The 21,976-nt window shown below is 35.3% G+C and overlaps 1 protein-coding gene across 1 annotated transcript; it reads right to left on the reverse strand.

The window, feature by feature from the left end:
- Nucleotides 1–6,812: 6,812 nt before the first annotated feature.
- On the reverse strand, nucleotides 6,813–21,766 carry LOC125665235 (adipolin-like). The gene is made up of 8 exons (XM_048897887.2): nucleotides 20,023–21,766; nucleotides 13,175–13,300; nucleotides 11,550–11,661; nucleotides 10,734–10,774; nucleotides 10,401–10,559; nucleotides 10,107–10,306; nucleotides 7,460–7,538; nucleotides 6,813–7,279 (listed from the first exon to the last, which is right to left on the reverse strand). The coding sequence occupies exons 1-8, from the start codon at nucleotides 20,158–20,160 to the stop codon at nucleotides 7,181–7,183; spliced, it is 954 nt and encodes a 317-aa protein (XP_048753844.2). The 5' UTR covers nucleotides 20,161–21,766; the 3' UTR covers nucleotides 6,813–7,180.
- Between the last annotated feature and the right edge of the window lie 210 nt (nucleotides 21,767–21,976).

The raw sequence follows: 21,976 nt of genomic DNA on the forward strand, positions 1-21,976 counted from the left end.
ATATGCTAGAGTTCCTCGTTGACAATATCTTCGTGGTCTTTGGTGATCAGGTCTTCCAACAGTCTGTTGGAATTTCCATGGGTACGAATTGTGCTCCTTTGTTGGCTGACCTGTTTCTATATTCATATGAAGCAGAATTTATTAAAAAACTTCCACGTGAGAAGAAAAAATCTCTCGCTGTGGCTTTCAATTCGACATATCGATGACGTTTTGTCTATTAACAATAATAACTTTCATTCATATGTCGATTTGATATATCCCTGTGAGCTCGAAATAAAGGATATCACAGAGTCGTCCACTTCTGCTTCATACTTAGATATTTTATTGAAAGTAGACATTAACGGCAAACTGACAACTCAACTGTATGACAAACGGGATGATTTCAGCTTCTCCATCGTCTACTTCCCATATTTATGTAGCAATATTCCATTATCACCTGCATATGGTGTTTATATATCTCAACTGATTCGATATGCAAGGGCTTATTCTGCGTATAGTCAGTTTTTAAATCGAGGCAAGCTACCGACAAACAAGTTGATGGTACAGGGGTTTCAACAGTCTCGATTGAAGTCAGCATTTCGCAAATTCTATGGTCGTTATAACGATCTAGTTCGTCAATACAACCTATCATTGGGTCAAATGCTGTCTGACGTGTTTCATACCGATTGCTAAGCCGTTCTTGGCACACTGATTTTGACTACGGATAACTCCGTTTACCTGATCAGGATATAGGGCTCACGACGGATGTGACCGGTCAACAGGGGATGCTTACTCTTCCTAGGCACCTGATCCCACCCCTGGTGTGTCCAGGGGTCCGTGTTTGCCCAACTATCTATATTGTATTGCTTATGGGAGTTGTGAGGTTGATCACTGTTCGTTATCTTCACCTCTCACATAGATCTTATAGCATTAGAACAAATGGAACCTGCATGATCATTACAACAAAGCTGAAAATTCTGACAAAGATACGTAGCAGATCTAAATATGATACTATAATGATAGTAAAGAGGACAATGACGGTACAGTAGAGATTTAAAAATTACATGTCATATGCTGTTCTTAGTTCAAGAGCTTTACAAATTTTTCCTAAGATACAGAGTTCTTTAACACCTATTAGTGGGTTTACTCCAGTAATACTTTTTCATTAATTTGACTCTGGCAATGTATAGGACATACTAACAAAAAAGTGGTATTTATCATCTATTTCAGTAACACAAGTTTTACAAGTCCTTTTTTCATGGTACATTTTTTATTCTTATTATGAATTATGTGATGATAACCTTTTTTTTCACATTTCAGGAATAATTTTTTCTAGTTAATATTGCAAGCAAAAATTATTAACGTTTTTCTTTTTAGAAATACATGTAGTGCATTTTGATTCATACTGCATATTGCTATGTAAATTATGAATGAAATGATCCTTCAATCGTGGTTGCGTTATTGGCAAACAGGTATGACTATTTTAAAAGTTACTCTGATCATACAATGTACCACATACACTGTATAACTAAGTCCCAAACATTAATAAAAGTAGTCCAGTTACGACTTGTATGCTTTGTACATACACAGATCAATTTGATCGGGATTTTAATATGGCCCATTGATTTTAGTTCACACAAGTTCGACACAAAGACTTCATCCAAAATCTGCCTTACTTGTCAGTTACTTTGAAGAAAGCGATTGTTGCCTCTTGAGACATTGTTTTTGTTGACTGAATGTTACTATGATGTCACTGAAAAATAGATTCCTCCCCCCCCCCCAAATTTTATTCACAGACTAGCTGTAACGCATAGGTAGATAATTATATAATTCTTATGTATTTCATTCATCAAATGCGCAATTTGATTAAATTTACCATGTAATGGAAATAGTGTCTGTAACATGCCTATCATTGAGCAAAGAAAGAGAGATAATTCTATCCAAGTTCCCATTTAGCTACGACTGCTAGGAGAGTTGATGATTTAAAAATTTACCTTGCTCGCAACAGACGGACATCGTACTAGTAACTACGTTAGGTTTATAAGACCAAAAGAGTTAACACTGACAAAAATACAGCAACTGGATAAAATTCCGAAACGAAAACAGCACACCATCAATGATTTCTATTTTGCAGTATTAATGATGCAGAATAAGAAAACAAAATGAACGTTGAAAATTTCTTTAAAACATGCAAGCAATTTATCCAATGATGTAACAAAATTTAAGAATCTTTTGCACATTGAAGAGTTCCAATAATCAAGTGTACGTTTTCATTAAAGCTAATCAAGATATACGTGTTTTAGTGTTGAAAAAAAAAAATGGGATATTTATTCTCGTCAAGCGGAAAACTACAGAAGTGCGATGAGAATGGAATTAATCTCACAATATGTTTCTGTAATTTTTGTTCTTAGAGTGATCGACCCTTAGATATAGCAATGTATTAATTTGATGGAGTGGGGTTTTTCCCCCATTCATTCTATCTTTATAATTATGTCCTCTTTTCAGAATTTTTACAACATCTACATTCTATACAATGTTATGAAAGATGAAAGAAACATATAACTGCAATTGAAGGTAACTACACAGAGAGGTAGAGAGAGAAGAAATCAAGAGCTTGTTAACATGTTCAGATACCGGTAGCATGAAACGTAATATATACAGATGTGTAAGTTACAAAAAATGAAGTTAGTGTTGTAGCCCTGCTTAAAAAGTTAGAACTTTGCACAAAGACAGATGAACGCTTTTTAATCGTGTTGGCCATTTAACTCTGTAGTAAGGAGGCCTCCTAGTAACATTAAATACAAGTCATAATCGCACACGTGTGTTACCTCTAAGTACAAATGAACATCAAATTCGTTCACAACGCAGTTAAACAAAGCGTTTCTGATATGTTCAGTGACATCAAAACACACCATATAGGAAGGGGTCGTTATATGCTTTTTCACAGAGAGTACAGATTTTTTTTAGGTATTGCAGTCCATAATTTTGCAACAAATTTCATAAACGTGATTTCAACAAAAGAAAATTCGAATTAGATATACACTAGTATTATTGCTGGGATGATATTGTGATGTAAATCTTTAAACATTACAGAGTCTCTAACTGTTTCGGTTCTTGTTGTCCATGATACGAATTGATAGTTATGAATTGATTGCCGTACGATATTCTTCTAGACAAATTTTCCAGGGAACCTTGCTTCATTTAGAAATATCTGTAGATAATTTAGTAGATCACATTTTAACAAGATTTGCCAAATGTCCAGTACAAATCCAGTTACTCGTTTTCCTTCGTTGGTTATAAAGTCATATAATCTGTATAAGAAAATTCGTTTTGATAAGTTGTTCAATCCAAGGTTACATAGTCTACCAAAGAACTTTATTTGTCGATTTGCGCTTCGATGGGATATAGTCCAAGCATGCTCTTGCACATATCCGAACAGGTGGTAATCCTAAAGTTATATATGTCTTTTAAAACAAAACGTTGAAAACGATTCATTTGTTGTAGGTCTGATTCCTTTAAATTGTTCCAGATTTCACATCCATATAATGGAGATGGGAGTATCAGTATTTTGTAAAGACTTATCAGAAGTATTGGGTTATTGGTTTTGTGTTGTTTGAAAGGTCATTCCGAATGGCAAAGTATGATTCCCTGCCTTTGTTACATTTTAACATAGTTCTTTCTGTAGAATCAAATCTAACATGTTGAATAATAGTCTTTGTAATTATCATTTATAAGCATATACTATAATTTCCTAATGTCCAGGATCTTTGTACTGTGTGTTTCTTTTACCAAATATGACGACATTGGATTTCTGAGCATTAAAAGAGAAGTGCCATAAACACGAGTAGGTATAAGCATTGTCTAACAACTTTTGTAAACCAAGAGCACTTGAACTTAAGCATGCAATATCATCAGCTAATATTGGGTTTGTTGATTTTGCAATAAAAACACCAAAATTATGTTCGGTACATTCTAGCATATTTAACAATTCGATGATAAATACACAATAAAGAAACCCTGAGAGAACATCTCCTTGTCGGACACCTTGTTAGATAGCAAACCAGTTGGACATTTGGTTGTTAACAAGAATACTGCTTTCATTATCAATATGACAATCGTCTATAAGTGACCAAATCTATAGTAACGATACTTAATACAATACACTGTATTTTGGATGTTCAAAAGAATATCTTATAAATTTAAACAAAAACTGGTTTGTACCGGAGTTTAATTGAAAGGTGATGATAACGAACAGTGATCAGTCTCATAAATCCCATAAGCAATACAAAATAGATAGTTGGGCAAACACGGACCTCTGGACACACCAGAGGTGGGATCAGGTGCCTAAGGCTAGAAGTAAACATTCCCTGTCGGCCGGTCACATCCGGCGTGAGACCTATATCTTGATCAGATAAACGGAGTTATTTGTAGTGTCAAAATTAATGTGCCACGAACGGCCTAACAATTATTATGAAACACTTCAGACAGCATTTGACCCAATGATAGGTTGTATTTACGAACTAGATCGTTATAACGACCATAGAATTTGCGAAATGCTGATTTTAAACGAGACTGTTGAAACCCCTGTACTATCACCTTGTTTGTCAGTAGCTTGCCTCAATTTAAAAATTGACCATACGCAGAACAAGCTCTTGCGTATCGAATCAGTTGAGACATATAAACACCATATGCAGGTGATAATGGAATATTGCTTTATAAATATGGGAAGTTGACGATGGAGAAGCTGAAATCATCCCTTTTGTCATACATTTGAGTTGTTAGTTTGCCGTTAATATCTACTTTCAATAAGATATCTAAGTATGAAGCAGAAGTACATCACTCTGTGGTGTCTTTTATTTCGAGTTCACAGGGATATATCGAATCGACATATAATATGAATGAAAGTTATTATTGTTAATAGATAAAACGTTGTCGATATATCTAAATGTCGAATTGAAGGTCACAGCAAGAGATTTTTTTTTTTCAACGAAGAAGTTTCTGAATAAATTCTGCAATTTATGTAAAAGAAATCATATTTTTATATCATTGGAGAAGACAGAAAGTTGAATTCACCACATCTCGTGTAAAAGTCATTCGTCACAAAGGCAGTCTTGATGTCTGTAGCTGAGGAAATATTAGATGACGCCATTGATTTTCTTCGAGAAGTAAAGGAATGTCGAATTTGAATTGTCACGTGGGGTTGACAGATTTATCCGACATGTTAGACACGTGCATGTTTTGTTACGAAAAGCATAGAGCGCAAAGTTGGTTATACCTGTAGTTGATTCATGTGCTTTTCAGCTCGTGCTTCTTGTTAATTGTATTATATATAGTGCGGCTAAAATAAAAAAATATTTACGTACCCTTTTTATAATTAAGATATAAGCGTCAGAAGTAGACCTGCGATTTAATTACATTTTTCTAAAATGAATCATGCATCATACACGTATGAATGCATTCGAAATTTTGTCTTCCTGTAACCGAATTTCCGTTTTGTTACAAGTTTATAACCAGTTTATTAAGATGGGTATCCTCTTGTATGTTAAATCAGATACTGTGGCATTGTATTTGGTCATCACAACGTTTGGGCCATAAAAAACCCTAATCATACCTTGATTAAATTCTGGGGGCGATCTGTGGACGAAAACAGCTGTAGACAAATACAGGAAACTAGAGAATAGATGAAATGAATGCACGTTAGATTGGAGGAGCTTTGGTGTTAGCTGTGGTCTCTGAACGTCTTTGTGAAGAATTTGATTCGTGGATTTCAAGTGATGCTAGCCTTATTCATCCATCCAGGTTTCTTTCATAAATTACCATTTTTACTTTTTATACGGGTTGTGTATTTATAAGAGCAGGCTGGTATAAAGGATACTTATCACGCACGCAACATGACTGTAAATTTCTAAAACAGATGGCCAACAATCGTTATAGACATATTTTCTTGTACTTTTATATTCGATAATAAATCAATCCTTCTTCGATGTCTTCAACAGCTAGGTGAAGAATACTTACTGTCATTCATACATACACATCAATCAAGTCCATGCATGGCAATGCACTTAAAAGCATTAATTTTAATAAACTAGTTTATCATATTCCCATAATAACTAGGTCAGTACTACAAAATCCGTTGCCGATAAATTCGCAATAGCGATAAATCAGTTGTTATAAAACCCATAATTACTATTTTTAGGGAATTAATTGCCTCCAGTCTTTGTGTATACTATGCAACAGTGGACCACCATAAAGGAATGTCCAAAAGTAACCCTGTATTGACGGGAAGGGATGGTTTTCCAATAAACAATTGAATATTAGCTATTTTTTGACATTAAATCTCTTTGATATTTCCCAGACAATAATTCAATGTTAGCTGCTCTTTTCCTGGTTTTGAACTCTCACATCCTCGCCTATTTTCCGGTTTACCGCTCTAGTGCCTTACATGATACTTCCGGTAGAACTAACGTTTAGACTTGGACTACTGTGTTTTTATCCTCCGCAAGGAAATGATTCTCCCCTTGTGTGTTAATCAACCGATGCTGATTATGGTCAATTTTAATTCACATGCGGATTTAATAACTTACTCTAATTAAATCTAGCCATGGTACTTAATTAAAATCAATCGCAGAATAAAATTACTTTACCATCAATTCGCTTTTAATTAAATTTGGTGTTATTAATATCATATGTTATAAAATTTTTAATGAAAATCCAGAAGCTTACGTTTTAATAATGGTTTTTCTGGTGGCTTATAATCAATCATATACATCTTGAGCTATTAGACAAAACCAAGGAAGACATATCCCCCAGTAAGTACCTAGAAGAACAAAATGTGCAACATAAAACAATTCATTGTACAGAAACAAAACTGATAACAAATCTGCTGTATAGAGGTACAAAACAAACAATATCATGAGCAAAACATGTATAAACAATTCCCAATACTTATATAATAAATTAAAAGTTAAAAAGAACAACGTTGAATTTTCATCAACTTCATAAGTAAATCTCAGTGTGACTTGTCCTCCTTTTTCACAGAATGACTACATGTATCACATGACAACTATCAACGATCTGAGAACGCCAACGTCACGACTTGTAGCTGTCACTTTGAATGACGTGACATAAAGCGCACCTGTAACACTCCAGAAGGATGCACTCTCAGAAAAAGGTGCACCTGTCATACTCTGGTAAGGTGCACTCACGTTCCCATTATAATTCCGGTAAAGTCCGAATTTTTCTGTATCACGACGCTCATTTTCGAAGAGTTGTCAATGTAAACAGAAACGTACTGTGATTGCTGAAACGAAGAATTTGCTCATCTCAATAATTTGAATTTTCTGAAAATAATAGCAACTGAAATAAGTACTGTACATGTACAGGTGGTCTAAGCAGTTGCTATACTGAATATATTTAATTTGTATTTCAAAACCCTATACTATAGGTTTATACACGTACGTTATTCATATCTGACTCTTACCTGTAATTGTACAAATCCGGAAAAGCTGACAGTGAATATTTTACTATTACTCTCCATTCCTCGGACATGGCTTAAAGATCTGCAATACACAGCTGTGTTAGTAATGAGCAGAATGTCTATCGTAGTTGTGCATTTAGAACGGAATTATGGGTATATGATTGATTGTTTTGCTGTTTTCCGCCACATTCAACAATTTTTCAGTTATCTGGTGACGCCCAGTTTTTATTGGTGGATGAGAGAACCCAGATACAATGTACCTGGCAAGAGACCACGACCTTCCGAAAGTAAACTGGGAAACTTTCTCACTTACCAGCGCGAGCGGGATTCGAATCAGCGCCGACCAGAGGTGAGAGGCCGTGTGATTTTGCGCGCGATGCTCTAACCACGGAGGCCCCTAACTATGGGTATAACGAAAGACTATCAATGTAACTTTATCGAATAATGTGGTTTTCAACGGAATACCATGCTTGGTTGGGTAGTTAGACAAAGATTGTATCTACTGCCTTGACGTTAGAGACTAGTTCCTAAGATTTGCTTTTAAAAATGCCAAATTGTAAAATTTGTATTGACAGCATGCAAACTCAGGTCATACGAAGTAAGCATACACAATATTGGTATATATAGCATCTGGTTTAGAGAGGTACAATTCAATTGTTTCATTAACGAAAACTACGATTTTGAAAGTGATTTTCCATTCTGTCAGTCTCAGACCAGTCTACCTCATGAAATTGTAGCAGAAGTAGATAAGATATAGCTACAGACAAGGCTGTAATCTTTTAATCACATGTTTTCAATATTGGATGATATTGTATGAATTACGGGCAATTAGATTTTGGAACGCAGTTCGCAGTTCACTATTCGCAATTTAATAGTGAACTGCATTCTAGAACGCAGTTCGCAATTCAAATTTCTATATGCATACAACAACACCACACTGGAATTATAAGGATGGGAGTGTCAGTTACCAACCGCAAACACTGTGAAATTTTGGGGGTAAGGTATTAGTGGTCCTCTCCCACCACTATGAAGAAATGGTGAACTTACTCTCTCTAGTTACGGAGATCCGCCCCTCCAATTTTTATGCATAGTGCATTACACGAAGTGAATAAACATCGGGTTCGGAATCATCGAAGACCCCTACCCCGGGGACTGAAATTTTGGGGGTAAGGTATTAGTGGTCCTCTCCCACTTTGAATTGTGAACTGCGTTTTGGAATACAGTTTACTATTGAATTGCGAATAGTGAACTGCGAACTGCGTTCCAAAATCTGAAAGCCTGAATTACGGTTTATGTTATTTTTATTTTCGCTTTTGTGTCCGTATGTTGGAATAAAAAACGCAGATATTGAAAAATTATCATTTAGTTCTTTAATTTTATTGTATTCAATGTTAAGTGTCAATAATGTAAAAGATCTATATAATTTAGGAAAGTTTATAATCAAAGCCCTTGTGCTAAGAAATTACTCTAATGTGTAACCAGGCACTTGTATTGTTATTCTCCGAAAATGCATATAATGATATTTATTATACATCTCCGTATTAAATACAATTTTGAATTTTGTTAACTTGAACTAATATGTTTCAGAATGTGCTGTAAGATGTATGTCTTCCGCAACAAAAAGAACTGAAACTTGTATTATGCGACACCATTACTCTCGGCCAATATCCTCTCACTATCATTGAGGACCGTAAAGGGATTTTTCGCACTCAGTGCACTTCCTTGCCCATTGTTGTAATTTTTTCGTTTAACGATCGGAAAAAATAGTCAGGGGTATAACTGTTTACCATTGATAATTACGGGTTTTGTTATCCCAACCACGGGTGTATACACGATACACAAAGGGAGGATCGAGAACATATTTGCTTTTCTTTTCAATTTTCGAGTGTTTATCATCAGGTCAGTAGTTGAACAAACTTAATGAAAGGAACAATTACTCTGTTGTTTGTCTTCTTTTTGTGTCCCAGCGCTCAGTCTCTCGTTCGCAGTTTTTGCGGGTTCTTGTGTGTTTTAACCAAACCTCGTGTTGACATTAACATATACCGGTACTCATGACATTAAACTCGAAATGACAAAAACAAAATCCCACAGCAACTAGATTATAATAGATTGGGGCTGGGTGGGTTTGATATAATCATATTCAATATAAAAAAATGAATATGAGAATTTCAAATAGATACAATTTTCAATCAATGATACAGGTATATGCAACAGGTATGTGCATTGTACACAAGTGTCCAATTTTTATTTTAGAAGAACTCATGTTTTTGACATTTTGCTACATACACGAAAATATTAAAATTCATACGAATATACTAGGAATAAATAAATTTATAATATGACAGAAAATTTTGAAGAAAAAAACTGTATTTTACCAGCAGGGTAAACATTTGTTGGTTTGAACATATTTCATTGTATATATGTTATACAACAGGCTTGAACACGAGTTCTTACAACTTACAAGGTTCTCGCGCATTTGTTGGGATCGTATAAATCATTGCAGTACCATTTTCACGTGATTCTGTTGCTATGTGTGCCCTATTCAGTATAATTTATCCCTCAGCGGATTTCCTTCACTGTAAAATGGTTTGATTATATGTATTTTAATGTAAAACAGAGATAGAGAGTGGCGATGTTTTCAGATACTTACACATATTTATTACATAACGAATTTATGCAAATCTGTGCTTTTACGGCGTCTTTCCTCTTCAGTTTCGCCCTCCGACCCTTCCGCTTCACACGTACATGCAAATTTACGGAGAACTGGTATATCCCTGCTTTGGGGGCCGTAAAACGACCATTTCTGATGTTAAAAGCATTTCCCCTCTGGAAGGATCCGGCGGCAAAAGGCTGAAAAGCATCACAATGACCTTATAAACAACAGGAATTGATCGGAGGAAATACATGTCTGCTGAAATTCACTGAATGACTGATGCTCGCTTACTTGATGAAAAGAATGAAGTTCAATGAATGTTTTGCTATCCACTATGACATTCTTTTTTAGACGGAGATGGAAACCAGATGTGATTCTAGGTAGGGCCATGACGTCATTTGTCAGCATGGATACTTCTGCACTGCCGTTGTTCATGGTGCACATCCCACACTTATAAAGACAAAGTATAGACCTTGTCTTGATTTCAGTTGTTTAATGATATTGTCAACACTTTTATATCTGTCTTTTGTCATTTTAATGCTCGAGAGAAGAAAATTTTCGCTTACTGCAAGAGAGATTTTCTCTGATTTTTGTGACTTGATGTGAAAAAATCTATTAGATTACCTTTTCTGAAATTAATTTCTCTGCTTGTTTTTCAGCCGCCTCTGTCAATAAAGGAAAATATATTTTAATATGACAAACAAGGCAAAGTAAAGCACACCTTGTTTGTGTACAAATCGTTACAGTTGTCTGCATCTTCTGCTGCAAAAGCGTTTGAATAACAAGTGAAGAACAGTTGGCGTGTCGTTAAATAACAATCAGTATCGGGGTATTTTACTTCCATTGCCTATTTCCTTTCCTGAAATGTCTCCTTCAGGGGCTGCTTTGTTTGATTAGTCTCGTTGTGAAAAGTGTTGTTTGTGGTCATTGTTTATTTCGTTTTCCATACAATTAAACATCTTTGCTGTAACATCTTTTACGTATAAGTCCAATATTTGATAGTTGAAATTTTGTTTTCCTTATTTAAACATCTTTCCTGAGTACAAAATAGTTGGAGTTTTTAAATTTTGATTTAGATTTTGGTTGGGTTTTTTTTTTTGTAAACTCTATACCTGACTGTCATTCCCTACAGCCTTTGATGTTTTCGTCAACAAAATGTTTTTGAAGTTGACAAAGAAACATACCACTTATTCAGTGTATGAGAAAAAAGACTATATACTGGTAAAAAAAAATATCATAAGATATAGGGGTTATCTCTTGGTATTTTTGCTCAGATGAGGAAAAAAATACACGTGGTAAAATTGAGCTAAAATATAGCAGAATTTTGATCTGAAATTGACGGTTGGTTATATACTTATACATGGGTCCGTGGCAAATTCTCCAATCACAGTTGATATGCGAACCGCCGTTAAACACGAAGCATATCCCTATCCAACAAACCTTTAACGATGTCCAGAAATTCCGTCATGAGTTCCTGTATTGTAACCTTCGCTCCCTTTGGCCCTGGGGGTCCGGGTGGGCCTTGTGGCCCCGCTGGTCCAGCCGGGCACCCCTATAAAAATGGTTTGAAGGAGAGTTTAAATGAAAACTGAACAATTCGATTAGTAATCTGTAATAATTTCATTTTTGCTAAAAGATTATTTTGCATCCCAGTAAGCGTGAGCAGTGTCAGATGGTAGGGCTCATACTAGAGGTGAATGAGTTAAGAAATACTTAATGGTAAACTCCCGAGTCCATATATGTTTTAGAGTTGAATCTGTGCCACATTTAATACAGAAAGTCAGAGATTCCGTCTCTGAATTGCACATGTATAAAATAAACTGAATGCAATTCCTTTATGCGTTCTGGCCTATAACATTTTTACACTGAGATCACCAAATAATTTGGTAAATTACGCGGTCTATCAACAAACATTTGCTGAAAGTAGGACCCCTTATATTTATTTCGTGTCTTTGTGTTACACCCCTTTGATATTTTTTCATTCATATTGAGACATCACCAGCTGTAGGTGTACAACTTTAATCACATGCTTAGCTCTCATGGCCGCAGCACTGAGGGTTATTCAACGTGCGAACGCCTGTCGCAAAACAAGACCCCCGTTTCCGAAAGACCTGCGACTCTCCTACTAAATATTGAGCGTTTGGCGGAGGAACAACCACTAACTCCTTTAATGTCTTTGGTTTACCTCGGCTATGGTACGGACAGGGCTCGAACCCATGACCTGGTCACGAAGCAAACGCACTGACCACTTATATCGATCGATATGAGAAATGATGACCGTGTAGCAAGATATTGTTTGAGATGATAAGATTAGTTGGAAAAGAAAACCTAATCCGAAGGGCAATGCTTTTTAAAATTCCCAACAATATCTCGAGAATATGGGAATTATTCTTTAACAATTCTGACATCGAGGTAATTATTTCTATTCTACTATAGTTGTTGGTTGGTTGGTTAACGTCCCGTCGAGAATATTTCACTCACTGTAGATGAAGTGCTATCCTTTGCGCTCATGGCCGAAGCAGTGAGGGTTCCTCGTGATTCTCATTTCTAAATGCCGAGAGTTTGGCGAAAGAGCAATCACTACCATGTTTACGTGTTAGGTTTAACGCGGTCATGGTACGAGTGGGGATCGAATTCATGCTCTATCAGGTTCGAAGCGAACGCTCTACCACTGAGCTACCGTGAACTTAGAAAAAGTAAGTTGTTCTTTAGCAGATGCAGAAAACGTCAAGTTGCAAAATATCCAATAAATCCCTTGACGCAACAATATATTTTTAAATCAAAAAGATTACTGGAAATTGATCACTTGCGGACCATGGTAAAATGTTCAATGTTTATCCAGTGGACAGTAATAACAGTGAAACAGTAAAAGATTACTGGAAATTGATCACTGGCGGACCATGGTAAAATATTCAATGTATATCCAGTGAACAGTAATAAGAGTCAAACAGTAAATGCACTTAGAACTAGAAATGTGATCATGGTAAAGGAACTTGAATAGAGTCCTCGTTTCCAATGTTCATTAATTTTGAGTCAGTAGTTTAATGTAGAAAAGTGAGTTTTACCAGTCTCTGTAAGCGCTTGTTCTTCCGCTTCTTAGTGGTCTGTTTGGCGGGACGTGATCCGCGCCTTATGAACTGAAGCCAGCTGTCTTTGCTGTCCACGGGCCGCCGACGCCCGCCCCGCGGCTCCTGAAAAATAATCACGTCAGTTGATTCAGTCATAACTATTAGAATCAAAGCTGTTTAGATTAATATAAACATACAGTTTAAGGGGGCATAGGAATCACATGTGTCCATCTCGTAGAACTATAGGTTTGTAACTGAGAAATATCAATTAAAACCATGACACAAAGGTCGTTTATACCAGACAATTTATCATGACACGAACTAAGGTCATTGGGTCAAGGTCACTAGTAGATAAAGGTATACTGTCTTGTGGGAGTCCCGTTATGACAGATCTAGATTAGTGGATTGTAATTTTATTATATATATTTCCTGATTTTTCCCGAAGACGTCTACTGTAGAAAGGAAGTAGAACTAATAACGGTACACGTAATAATGAATAATAATGATAACAATAAAAGAAGGGTGTAGATAAATAATTAAATTAAGACATTGAAGAAATGATTATGAGGGCTTTTTAATCCTCCCTATGACAGTGGTGATTTTGCTTAGAAATTTAGGCTACAGTGTGCAATAATCTCGATGCAACACAGGTCTCATTATCAATTTGACCTAAATGACCTTGTTTCAGATTTCTTCTATAGTGGATATATGTTATGTATAACTGTAATGACCTATTTTTTAAAGAAATAAAAGATTTAGCTTTCTATAATTTTGCAATAAACCTGTTACCCTAAGAAGTCCTTTATGTATCATGAAATGTATATTGGCAATTCTCATGCTCTTGTGTACACATAAGGCCTGTGATAGAGAGGCACAGATACTACACTATTATTATTTATCTTATCAGATGATATTACAGTTTTGTGTACTCTTTATTCCCTTTTCTTATTCTTAATCCGCAAGAATTAGGGTCATTAACACTCATCTGTAAAAGTTTTCTTAATCTACTTATATTTCTTTTTTTCAATTAAAGCGTACAAGTGAATACTGATATACGATAGAATCCCGAGCCATTGAGTCGATAGATAGTAGGATCTTAATCGGCAGTATTCTTGACTGTATCGCCCCACACTCTCGTAATCGCTGAATTACCGCAAGGTGATCTTCCGATATCTTTTTTGAAGTGTTTTCGGAAAGAGGAAAGGTGAGAGGCACTCTTATGGAGTGGTATAAATAATTTCTAGATTTTAAGTGTCTATTGGTGTTGGTAAACAATTCATCGCATCAGAAATTGCTAAGTAAACTTTTCAATGATGTATAATTGATAACCAATTAATAAGACTGAAAACCTCCTCAAAAACTGACCTCCCGGGAAAAAAAATCGCTACAATTCCGGAAAATCTCCCTCAAACGTCAAGGCAGGTGTTGCCGTCGGATATCCATACTTTGTGACAATTTCAAACAAATATAAGAAAGCAGCTGAAAAGTTTACCTAATACAGTGCCGCGCCGCCAATTGCAAGAAAATAGTCCTTGGATCATATTTATTGCACAAAAGACAGGAAATGCACAATGCACTTAAAACGAACACATTTAATCCACAGGTACCAACAACAAACGAAGTACGAGACAAATTATGGAATTTTATTAGGAAACGGAATGGGGTTTCTGAGTGCTGGTCACACAAGGTAAATAGGTCCAACAATGACGTCATCGAAACTTTAAAATAAGTGTCCGTTAAATACTACATCTAATATCCCAAGAAAAGAAAGGCATCATTAAAAATTTAGATGTCATTAGGAAAACGGCACTTCTTACACATGAAGATTAATATAACAGGGACTTGTTCAGCTTTGATCTCAGTGTGTAGCGAGACTGAGATATGAACTGGTCTCATTTGATGTCTGAACGAGGTGAACGGGGACATTATCATCATATTTACAAAGAAAAACTCTATAGAATGAAATGGGACTTAATGTAAATATAAATCAAATTGATGACTGCGTTTACTAATATTGTTTGTAATTTCCCAAGACAAACTGCAGAATTTATCTATAATTCTTATAACATCAAACAAAAATACTTAAGGAAAGCCACATAATTCAATTATCTATGATAGTAATATATATCCAAATGATTGTACATGCGCAGACATCGTTGAATACATGTATGTTAAATTGCTTTAAGTGACATATAGGTCCGTTGGGCCGGGTGTAAAATTATATTAACATGTATCTTATTGAAATACAAAAGTTGTATTACACATGCCACTATAATAAAAGATTTACTTATTTACAAAGCACCACTGTCGTCAGTTTTACAAACATTATAGAATTTAGTTTGATCTTTTTCTCATCCTCACTTTTTGGTTTACCAAGATCTATACTGTAGCAAAACATTTCTATGGGGAAATCCTATTTCTGTAAAGTCCCACTGATGTCAGTTTTAAGTTGCAAATGTATCAGAGTAAGTATCGTTGTTTCGCCAGTTCTATCAAACGAAGAAATTATAATATACATGTATCTACCAATACTCAGTAGATCATTGAAAAACTGTATCCATGCACCTGATCGATCTGAAGATCCGTGTTTTGGTTTTTTGTTTATTTATTCTTTATTTGATTTATGAGATTGGCTTCACTTGTTCATTCATAATTATTTTAAATGTATCAAGAAATTGTTGACTGGGAGCTTAAATTTATGTGACAGTGCTGTCATATTTCTGCGACATGAATGACCTAGAGATACAACTTGCGGAACTTCTTGAAAGTTTTGAGTATCGATATTTCCTGCTATCGGTCGCTCGAATAAATAGAAGGCAAATTTCTTTCGGAAATGATTTATTCTGTATAGGAATTTAAAAGTCGTCTGTCTATGACTGATTTATCCGTAGTTAAACGAAGTAAACGTGTCTGAGAATAGATCGGCCCACACCTGTAGATTATTTATATACAGGGCCTCAAAGTCAACAACTGTTGGTCGTGTTGCTATTCCAGAAACGTGGAATCACCATACCGGTGGGGTTTCCATAAAAGTGATTTAGAAATCCCAGGCATAATATGATATGCAGTCCAACTGTATAGCTTGCCGTTGTATTGCGAATCTGAAAACTAGCTGCACTCGTGCTAGTCTGGTACAGTATAAAACATTTTCGGTACTTAAAAAGCTTTATCAATGACGTCAATATGTAGAGAATAAATACGAGAATACCGTTCTTTATATTCCCAGAATGCCACAATATGGAAGCCAAGCATGCGCACTACCTCCAAAAAATATCGTAGTACATGTACTTACATGTATTGCTAGCGCCCGACGGCCCTGATATTTAAGATCTAGAGATCCTAGGTCTATCACTTAGGTTTTTTCACACCCATATTACATTACTGAATTTCTCGATGTACCGATCTATTCTTTTCACAATATGCACTATGTTTCCAGTAGTTCAATTAGAGATAACCATCTGTAGCGCGAAAATCTTTAACCGAAGGTGAAACCGGAAGCGGAAACCAGATCCTTCCAGAGAAACATGATAATAAGAGAGAGTTAATTAAATTTTATCGGTGATATTTTTAAATATCCTATGTCTTACTCGTCTACAAAGACGATGGCCCATTACGATAAAGAATCAAACACGGTAAAGTAGTGGTTTTGTGCACCAGCGTACGGCCTCGGGCGGAGTCTCGGGGCGTCACATTGCAGAAGTGCCATGACTATGTGTATTTCATAGTCTGTGTAGCGATCATCAAATGATACGGGGACATTCAATCTTAGGCGGTACCCTATCATTGTTCTTTTGAGACTTGCAGACGACCCAAACAACGTATCAAACCTTCACAGACTTTGTTCAATTTGAATACTTGTATTCAAGTCATTTGACCTACATGTATCTTGTAGTCCTATCTATTGTATAAATCACATTTCCCCATCTAAATGTGCACGACTCGTATTTACGAATTATTGACAGTACATTAGCTCGTTACAAATACTTCTATATCCGAACTGTTTTAAAAAGGCTTTTGACATTTTCACTTTGTAGCCCCAAACAATGAGAAATTGATCGGGGATTTCTTTCTTTTCACTTTGTGCACTGTGCCGCCCACACTAGAAAGAGAAACAGTTGCAAATAAAAATCAAGTAAACATTTTCGGCTTGATCAAAGATATACAAAACCTAGGTGTAGGGTATCGGTTGTTACCACCCAAAATTGAATGGGAGTTCATGTTTAGGATACATTCTACAATCAATGTCCACAACTACTGATTACCTAAAAAAGACACGATGTATTTTTGTAATCTACGCGTTATCAGTATGATAAGTCAAAGGTCAAGGTTGGAATTCAAGCAAAGCAGTTGACTCGCAGGTATGCAGATCTGTATTATTGTAAAACACAGTGTGATTTTAAAATGCTGTAAAATGGAATTGATTTGCTTTATATAAGGTGCGTACAAAAAGGAAAAGTAGATACAGAAATAAGAAATATTCGTCAACGCTTCCATAAATTGAGAACCCGTTATCTACTGAACATCAAGCTTCCTTGGTGGGCCAAGGATAACTAGTGACTGACCTTTATAGATTTTCAGGTCATGGGCTTTCTCCTATCAACTGGTATGCACTAATTGTCACACAGCTATACCTTGACTGGATCATAGGCAGGTTGAACATGACTAGCTGATTTTCAGGTCAAAGGTCATCACCTTCCAACAACATAGATTTTATTATGGAGGAAGGGGCATTTAAGTTTCAAAAGTATTTCTTGTTTCATGGTGTGTTTTTATGTTTAAAGTGTCATTGGTGTGTGTAAATGACAATGAATAAAACTTATATTTTTCGTTGAGCAGAAAGTTAATATCATGTCGTATTTTTAACAAACTCTGGTGACGAGAGAATAAGGAAAAAACATCACATAAAGACACTAAATAGATATACAAAATGACTTTTGGTGTTTTGACGTAATCATCTATACTTTAGAATAACTTCCTACAGTCTGATTAAAATCAAACCTTCACTAGCTCTTTTTTTTTTATTTCGATTGTCGCATTCAGATTGAACTTTCTATGTAATCAAAGAGAAAATCTACTCAATGACTGGTATTTTTTTTAAGGTAAAGTTCACATATCATTGATAAGGCATAGTATCCCAACCCCCGTACGTTTCTGTCTGTCTGTCTCTATCTATCTCTTCATACCAAGCATTAAAATCAATCCATTTTAGGCCACTCTCAAGGAGTCCTAAATTTTCACGTCACCAAAAGGGCTCAGTACTTACGACTTTCGTATTTAAGACTTGCAGTTACAATATTATCAGCGCATAAAAATTAAGCTCTTATTGCATTATATATTGACGTCACAAAGAATGGATGGGAACGCCGAGTACCTCCGCCGGCAATATTTAAGCATTCCTTTCATTTTGTTGCGATTAGATTATACGAATATTCTAAGATTTAATCAAATCTTTTTAAATGTATCTTTTCGGGCAATTTAATTAGCACATATATCCTCTCTGTTTATAAACATAGATTTTTCCCCCATTTGTTTCTGCATATCTATGAATTACGACAGACTTAATCGGTCATTGCTTAACACTAGTAAGAGGGAGCGACGCGGTTCTCACGGGGTTATTTTTGTGCATTGAGAGAAAATCTTACAAGATCAATGTATCTGTTTATTCTCAAATTTGTATCTCGTACAAGAGGCTGAAGGCAGTGGAGCGTGAAGCGCGCCCAATCCATCACTGCTACATGTTCTGACAACCAGCGAAATATGTGAAGAAAAAGATTATACGACTTCCGTGCATGGATACACGGCGGTAGAGAGAACACGGAAGCGTGTCATTATCTCTGCTAAAATTCCAAAAACCACTAATTCCTATCCTAATACACCAAAGTTAATTCAGTTGTGATAATTTCTGTGCAATACTCCATCCCTTTGACGAATTACTAATATATTGAATTTATTGAAAATTAATTACCAAAAGTTTGTCATATCTATACTTTATATTTAATGTGGTTAATGGTATGTACATTTTCGATGTTATCTGCCGCACATTGAAAGTTAAAAATCAGAGATTTCAGTTACAGATAAGTAATTTCCATAATAGCTTTGAAGTTTTTTTCTCTCTAAGATTCTTTAGAGACGTGGTATATATATCAAATAAAAATGTCACATCGACCCTTCTATTCAGGTCCTTCACAAAAGAATTCAAAAATTTAATTATCTTTCTACATTTGAATTTCTTTTTTAAGATCAATTCGGAATTAAAAGAAATATTTTTTTACTTAAAAAGTCGCCAAGACGACAGAACGTTATATAGAGGTAAAAAGTGCAAAATCGTCTCGACAGAAATCGCAGACGATATGTCTGTATTCCCATTAATTACCAAAAAATGCCTTCATAAAAAGTTTGAAATTTACATTCCCCATTTAGAGCTGGGTACTCAATTTATTTCGATGCTGTTATCTCCTACTCTAACCCGACTCCAATACCATGCACTTATAGTTTAAATTCTTTTGTACGAGCATGTAAGAAGGCGTGTGTCAAATTTACCAGGACCCAATAATAAAGGGGTGCAAACCCAGGTTTCCACTCTCATCAACCGACGACTTCATTCCACCAACTGATTCAAAGTGTATTATTTCACCCCAGAGCGTGTAATTTCAGCTTTTTATTTCTATTCGCGCGCCTTTCACTCGTTTCCGTATTATTCTGCGGAATTTAAATAAGCACAGTAAAAATCTTTACCTTTTTTGTCAGTGTTTTAAAAAATTGATGTATTCATCATTATTTATCATCCGCGTAATTTAAGTTTTTTGATACATTTGTTTTTATCTATTAATGAACAAAATACATACCTCTTCATTGGTCTCGAGGTTAGAAGAGGAGTCCGGGTCTGCCATAAAGTCCTTAAAGGCAATAGCACTTTCAAAGGTTAGAAGCTGGAGAAAAATCGTGCTAAGCACCATAATATGGAAGAATCGAAAGACTTCCATTCTGAAAATTCACCGTAATATCGCCCCTGTGGTCCGCTAAGCAGTCATACACGTAATGTTCCAATCCAAAGGTAGCATAAGAATTAACTGTACCTTCACGTTCAATTGCAGGGTATTCAAAATTTATAACACGTAAACATACATGTATCACAGCTTATCAAATGGAAAAGAATTTATTAAGTGTTTACGCACACTTACACTTAAAATTGAAACGGAATTCAATTAATGCTTTTTTTTATTATTATCCAGTGCAAGCAAGACTGAATTCTTGATATTTTTGTATAATAAAACATAACCGACATTAACAGTTCGGGGTCTCTTGTCGCGTTGACGCTCTCTGATTCGGTCCGCGTTTGATTTGAAAGAAGAAAGCTTCTCGCTTTGATAGGCACCGGCAAAGAAAGCCAATCAGCTTTACAACGAACTACAAGTGCTTTACGACGAATGTCTAGGTGTTTGCTGTACGGCCTAGTGGATACTCGCAAGTCTACGTATCCTTTTAAATAAACAGACTGGACCACGTGAAAATCAAATAAACTCGCTAGAACATCAATAGTGGGATTAATTAGAACGGGTAAACTGTTATAACTGTGATGAAGGCCTTTATTACAGGATCAAACAACATACACACACATTCCTTTTATCTTAATTCTTACTTTGTATTGAAATTTAAAGAATGGTGTCTATTTTTGCCATGGGAAATATTTTAATGGCTCTGTAATACCTGCTTTTGATAAATATTCTTAAAATGCCACATTAATAAGGTAGCAGAAGACTTTGATAGATCAATGTTTACATACTTATTTTAGAATCCACTCTATATGTGTGTTTTCTTTGTTCAAGGATATTTACAAAACAATAATTGAACCAAGTTTCTTTTACGAATAACAACAAATCGATCACGATACAAATTCTTTGTCACGTAATTGCTTAGTTGAATACTTGCATATATAGTGGAGTTTTTTTTCTTCTAAAAATCAACAGACACAAGAAAACTGATAAAGACCGACAAATCTAAGTAGATTTATTACATAAATGAGAATAAATAAACAGAAACACAGAAGTAATACAGGCCTACAAAGTGACTATTATCAAAAACATATAATATAATGATAACATTATTGTAATTCTGGTGAAAAAATACATATAATACTGTTTTTCTTTTTTCGAAAATATATACTAGTACAAATATATCTAAATATATATTAATGTACATTTTCTTTAAACATGATGATTTACTATCGATATCCTCTTTTGATCTGCGTAGTAATTTATGATTTCACATGATCCAGTATGCACCGGTGTAAGTAATCTAGAAGACATTCAAGGCAACAGTTTTTAAATGTATACTTTTCCTACCTATTCTACGAAAGCCATAAAAAAAAAAAATTCACCTTCCACTATCTCGTAATTACGAGATCTTTTCTCGTAATAACGAGATCTTTTCTATCTCGTAATAACGAGATCTTTAATACGAGATCTTTTCAATCTCGTAATAACGAGATCTTTTCTCGTAATTACGAGATAATGGAATGTGAATTTATTTTTTACATGATACTAATAGGCCTTCGTATCAAAGCGTTCTCCTCAGATATGAGAATAAACCCAGCAGTTCCCTTTCCGACTGGAGGAGATCTTTCTGTCCAAATATTTTGTGATAGCTTATGTGTTTACGTTCAACAAACTTCACATTGTGTTTATTCTGATGATAACCAACACTTCGTTATACAGTATATCACAGGTCTTGTCCAGAGCAACTGTTGCCAATGTGTAATTATATATTCTTTGACTATATATGAATAGCGACCTAATATGC

This window comes from Ostrea edulis, chromosome 1 (genome assembly GCF_947568905.1).
Source record: "Ostrea edulis chromosome 1, xbOstEdul1.1, whole genome shotgun sequence".
Lineage (NCBI taxonomy): Eukaryota > Metazoa > Mollusca > Bivalvia > Ostreida > Ostreidae > Ostrea > Ostrea edulis.

What these genes read in the sequence shown, in the direction of transcription:
- LOC125665235 (XM_048897887.2), bottom strand. Translation starts at nt 20,160, where the DNA reads ATGGAAGTCTTTCGATTCTTCCATATTATGGTGCTTAGCACGATTTTT. An exon ending in ACCTCGAGACCAATGAAGAG is followed by an intron (nt 13,301 to 20,022) that starts GTATGTATTTTG and finishes ATTATTTTTCAG; the next exon opens with GAGCCGCGGGGCGGGCGTCG. An exon ending in ATTTCTGGACATCGTTAAAG is followed by an intron (nt 10,775 to 11,549) that starts GTTTGTTGGATA and finishes CTTTATTGACAG; the next exon opens with AGGCGGCTGAAAAACAAGCA.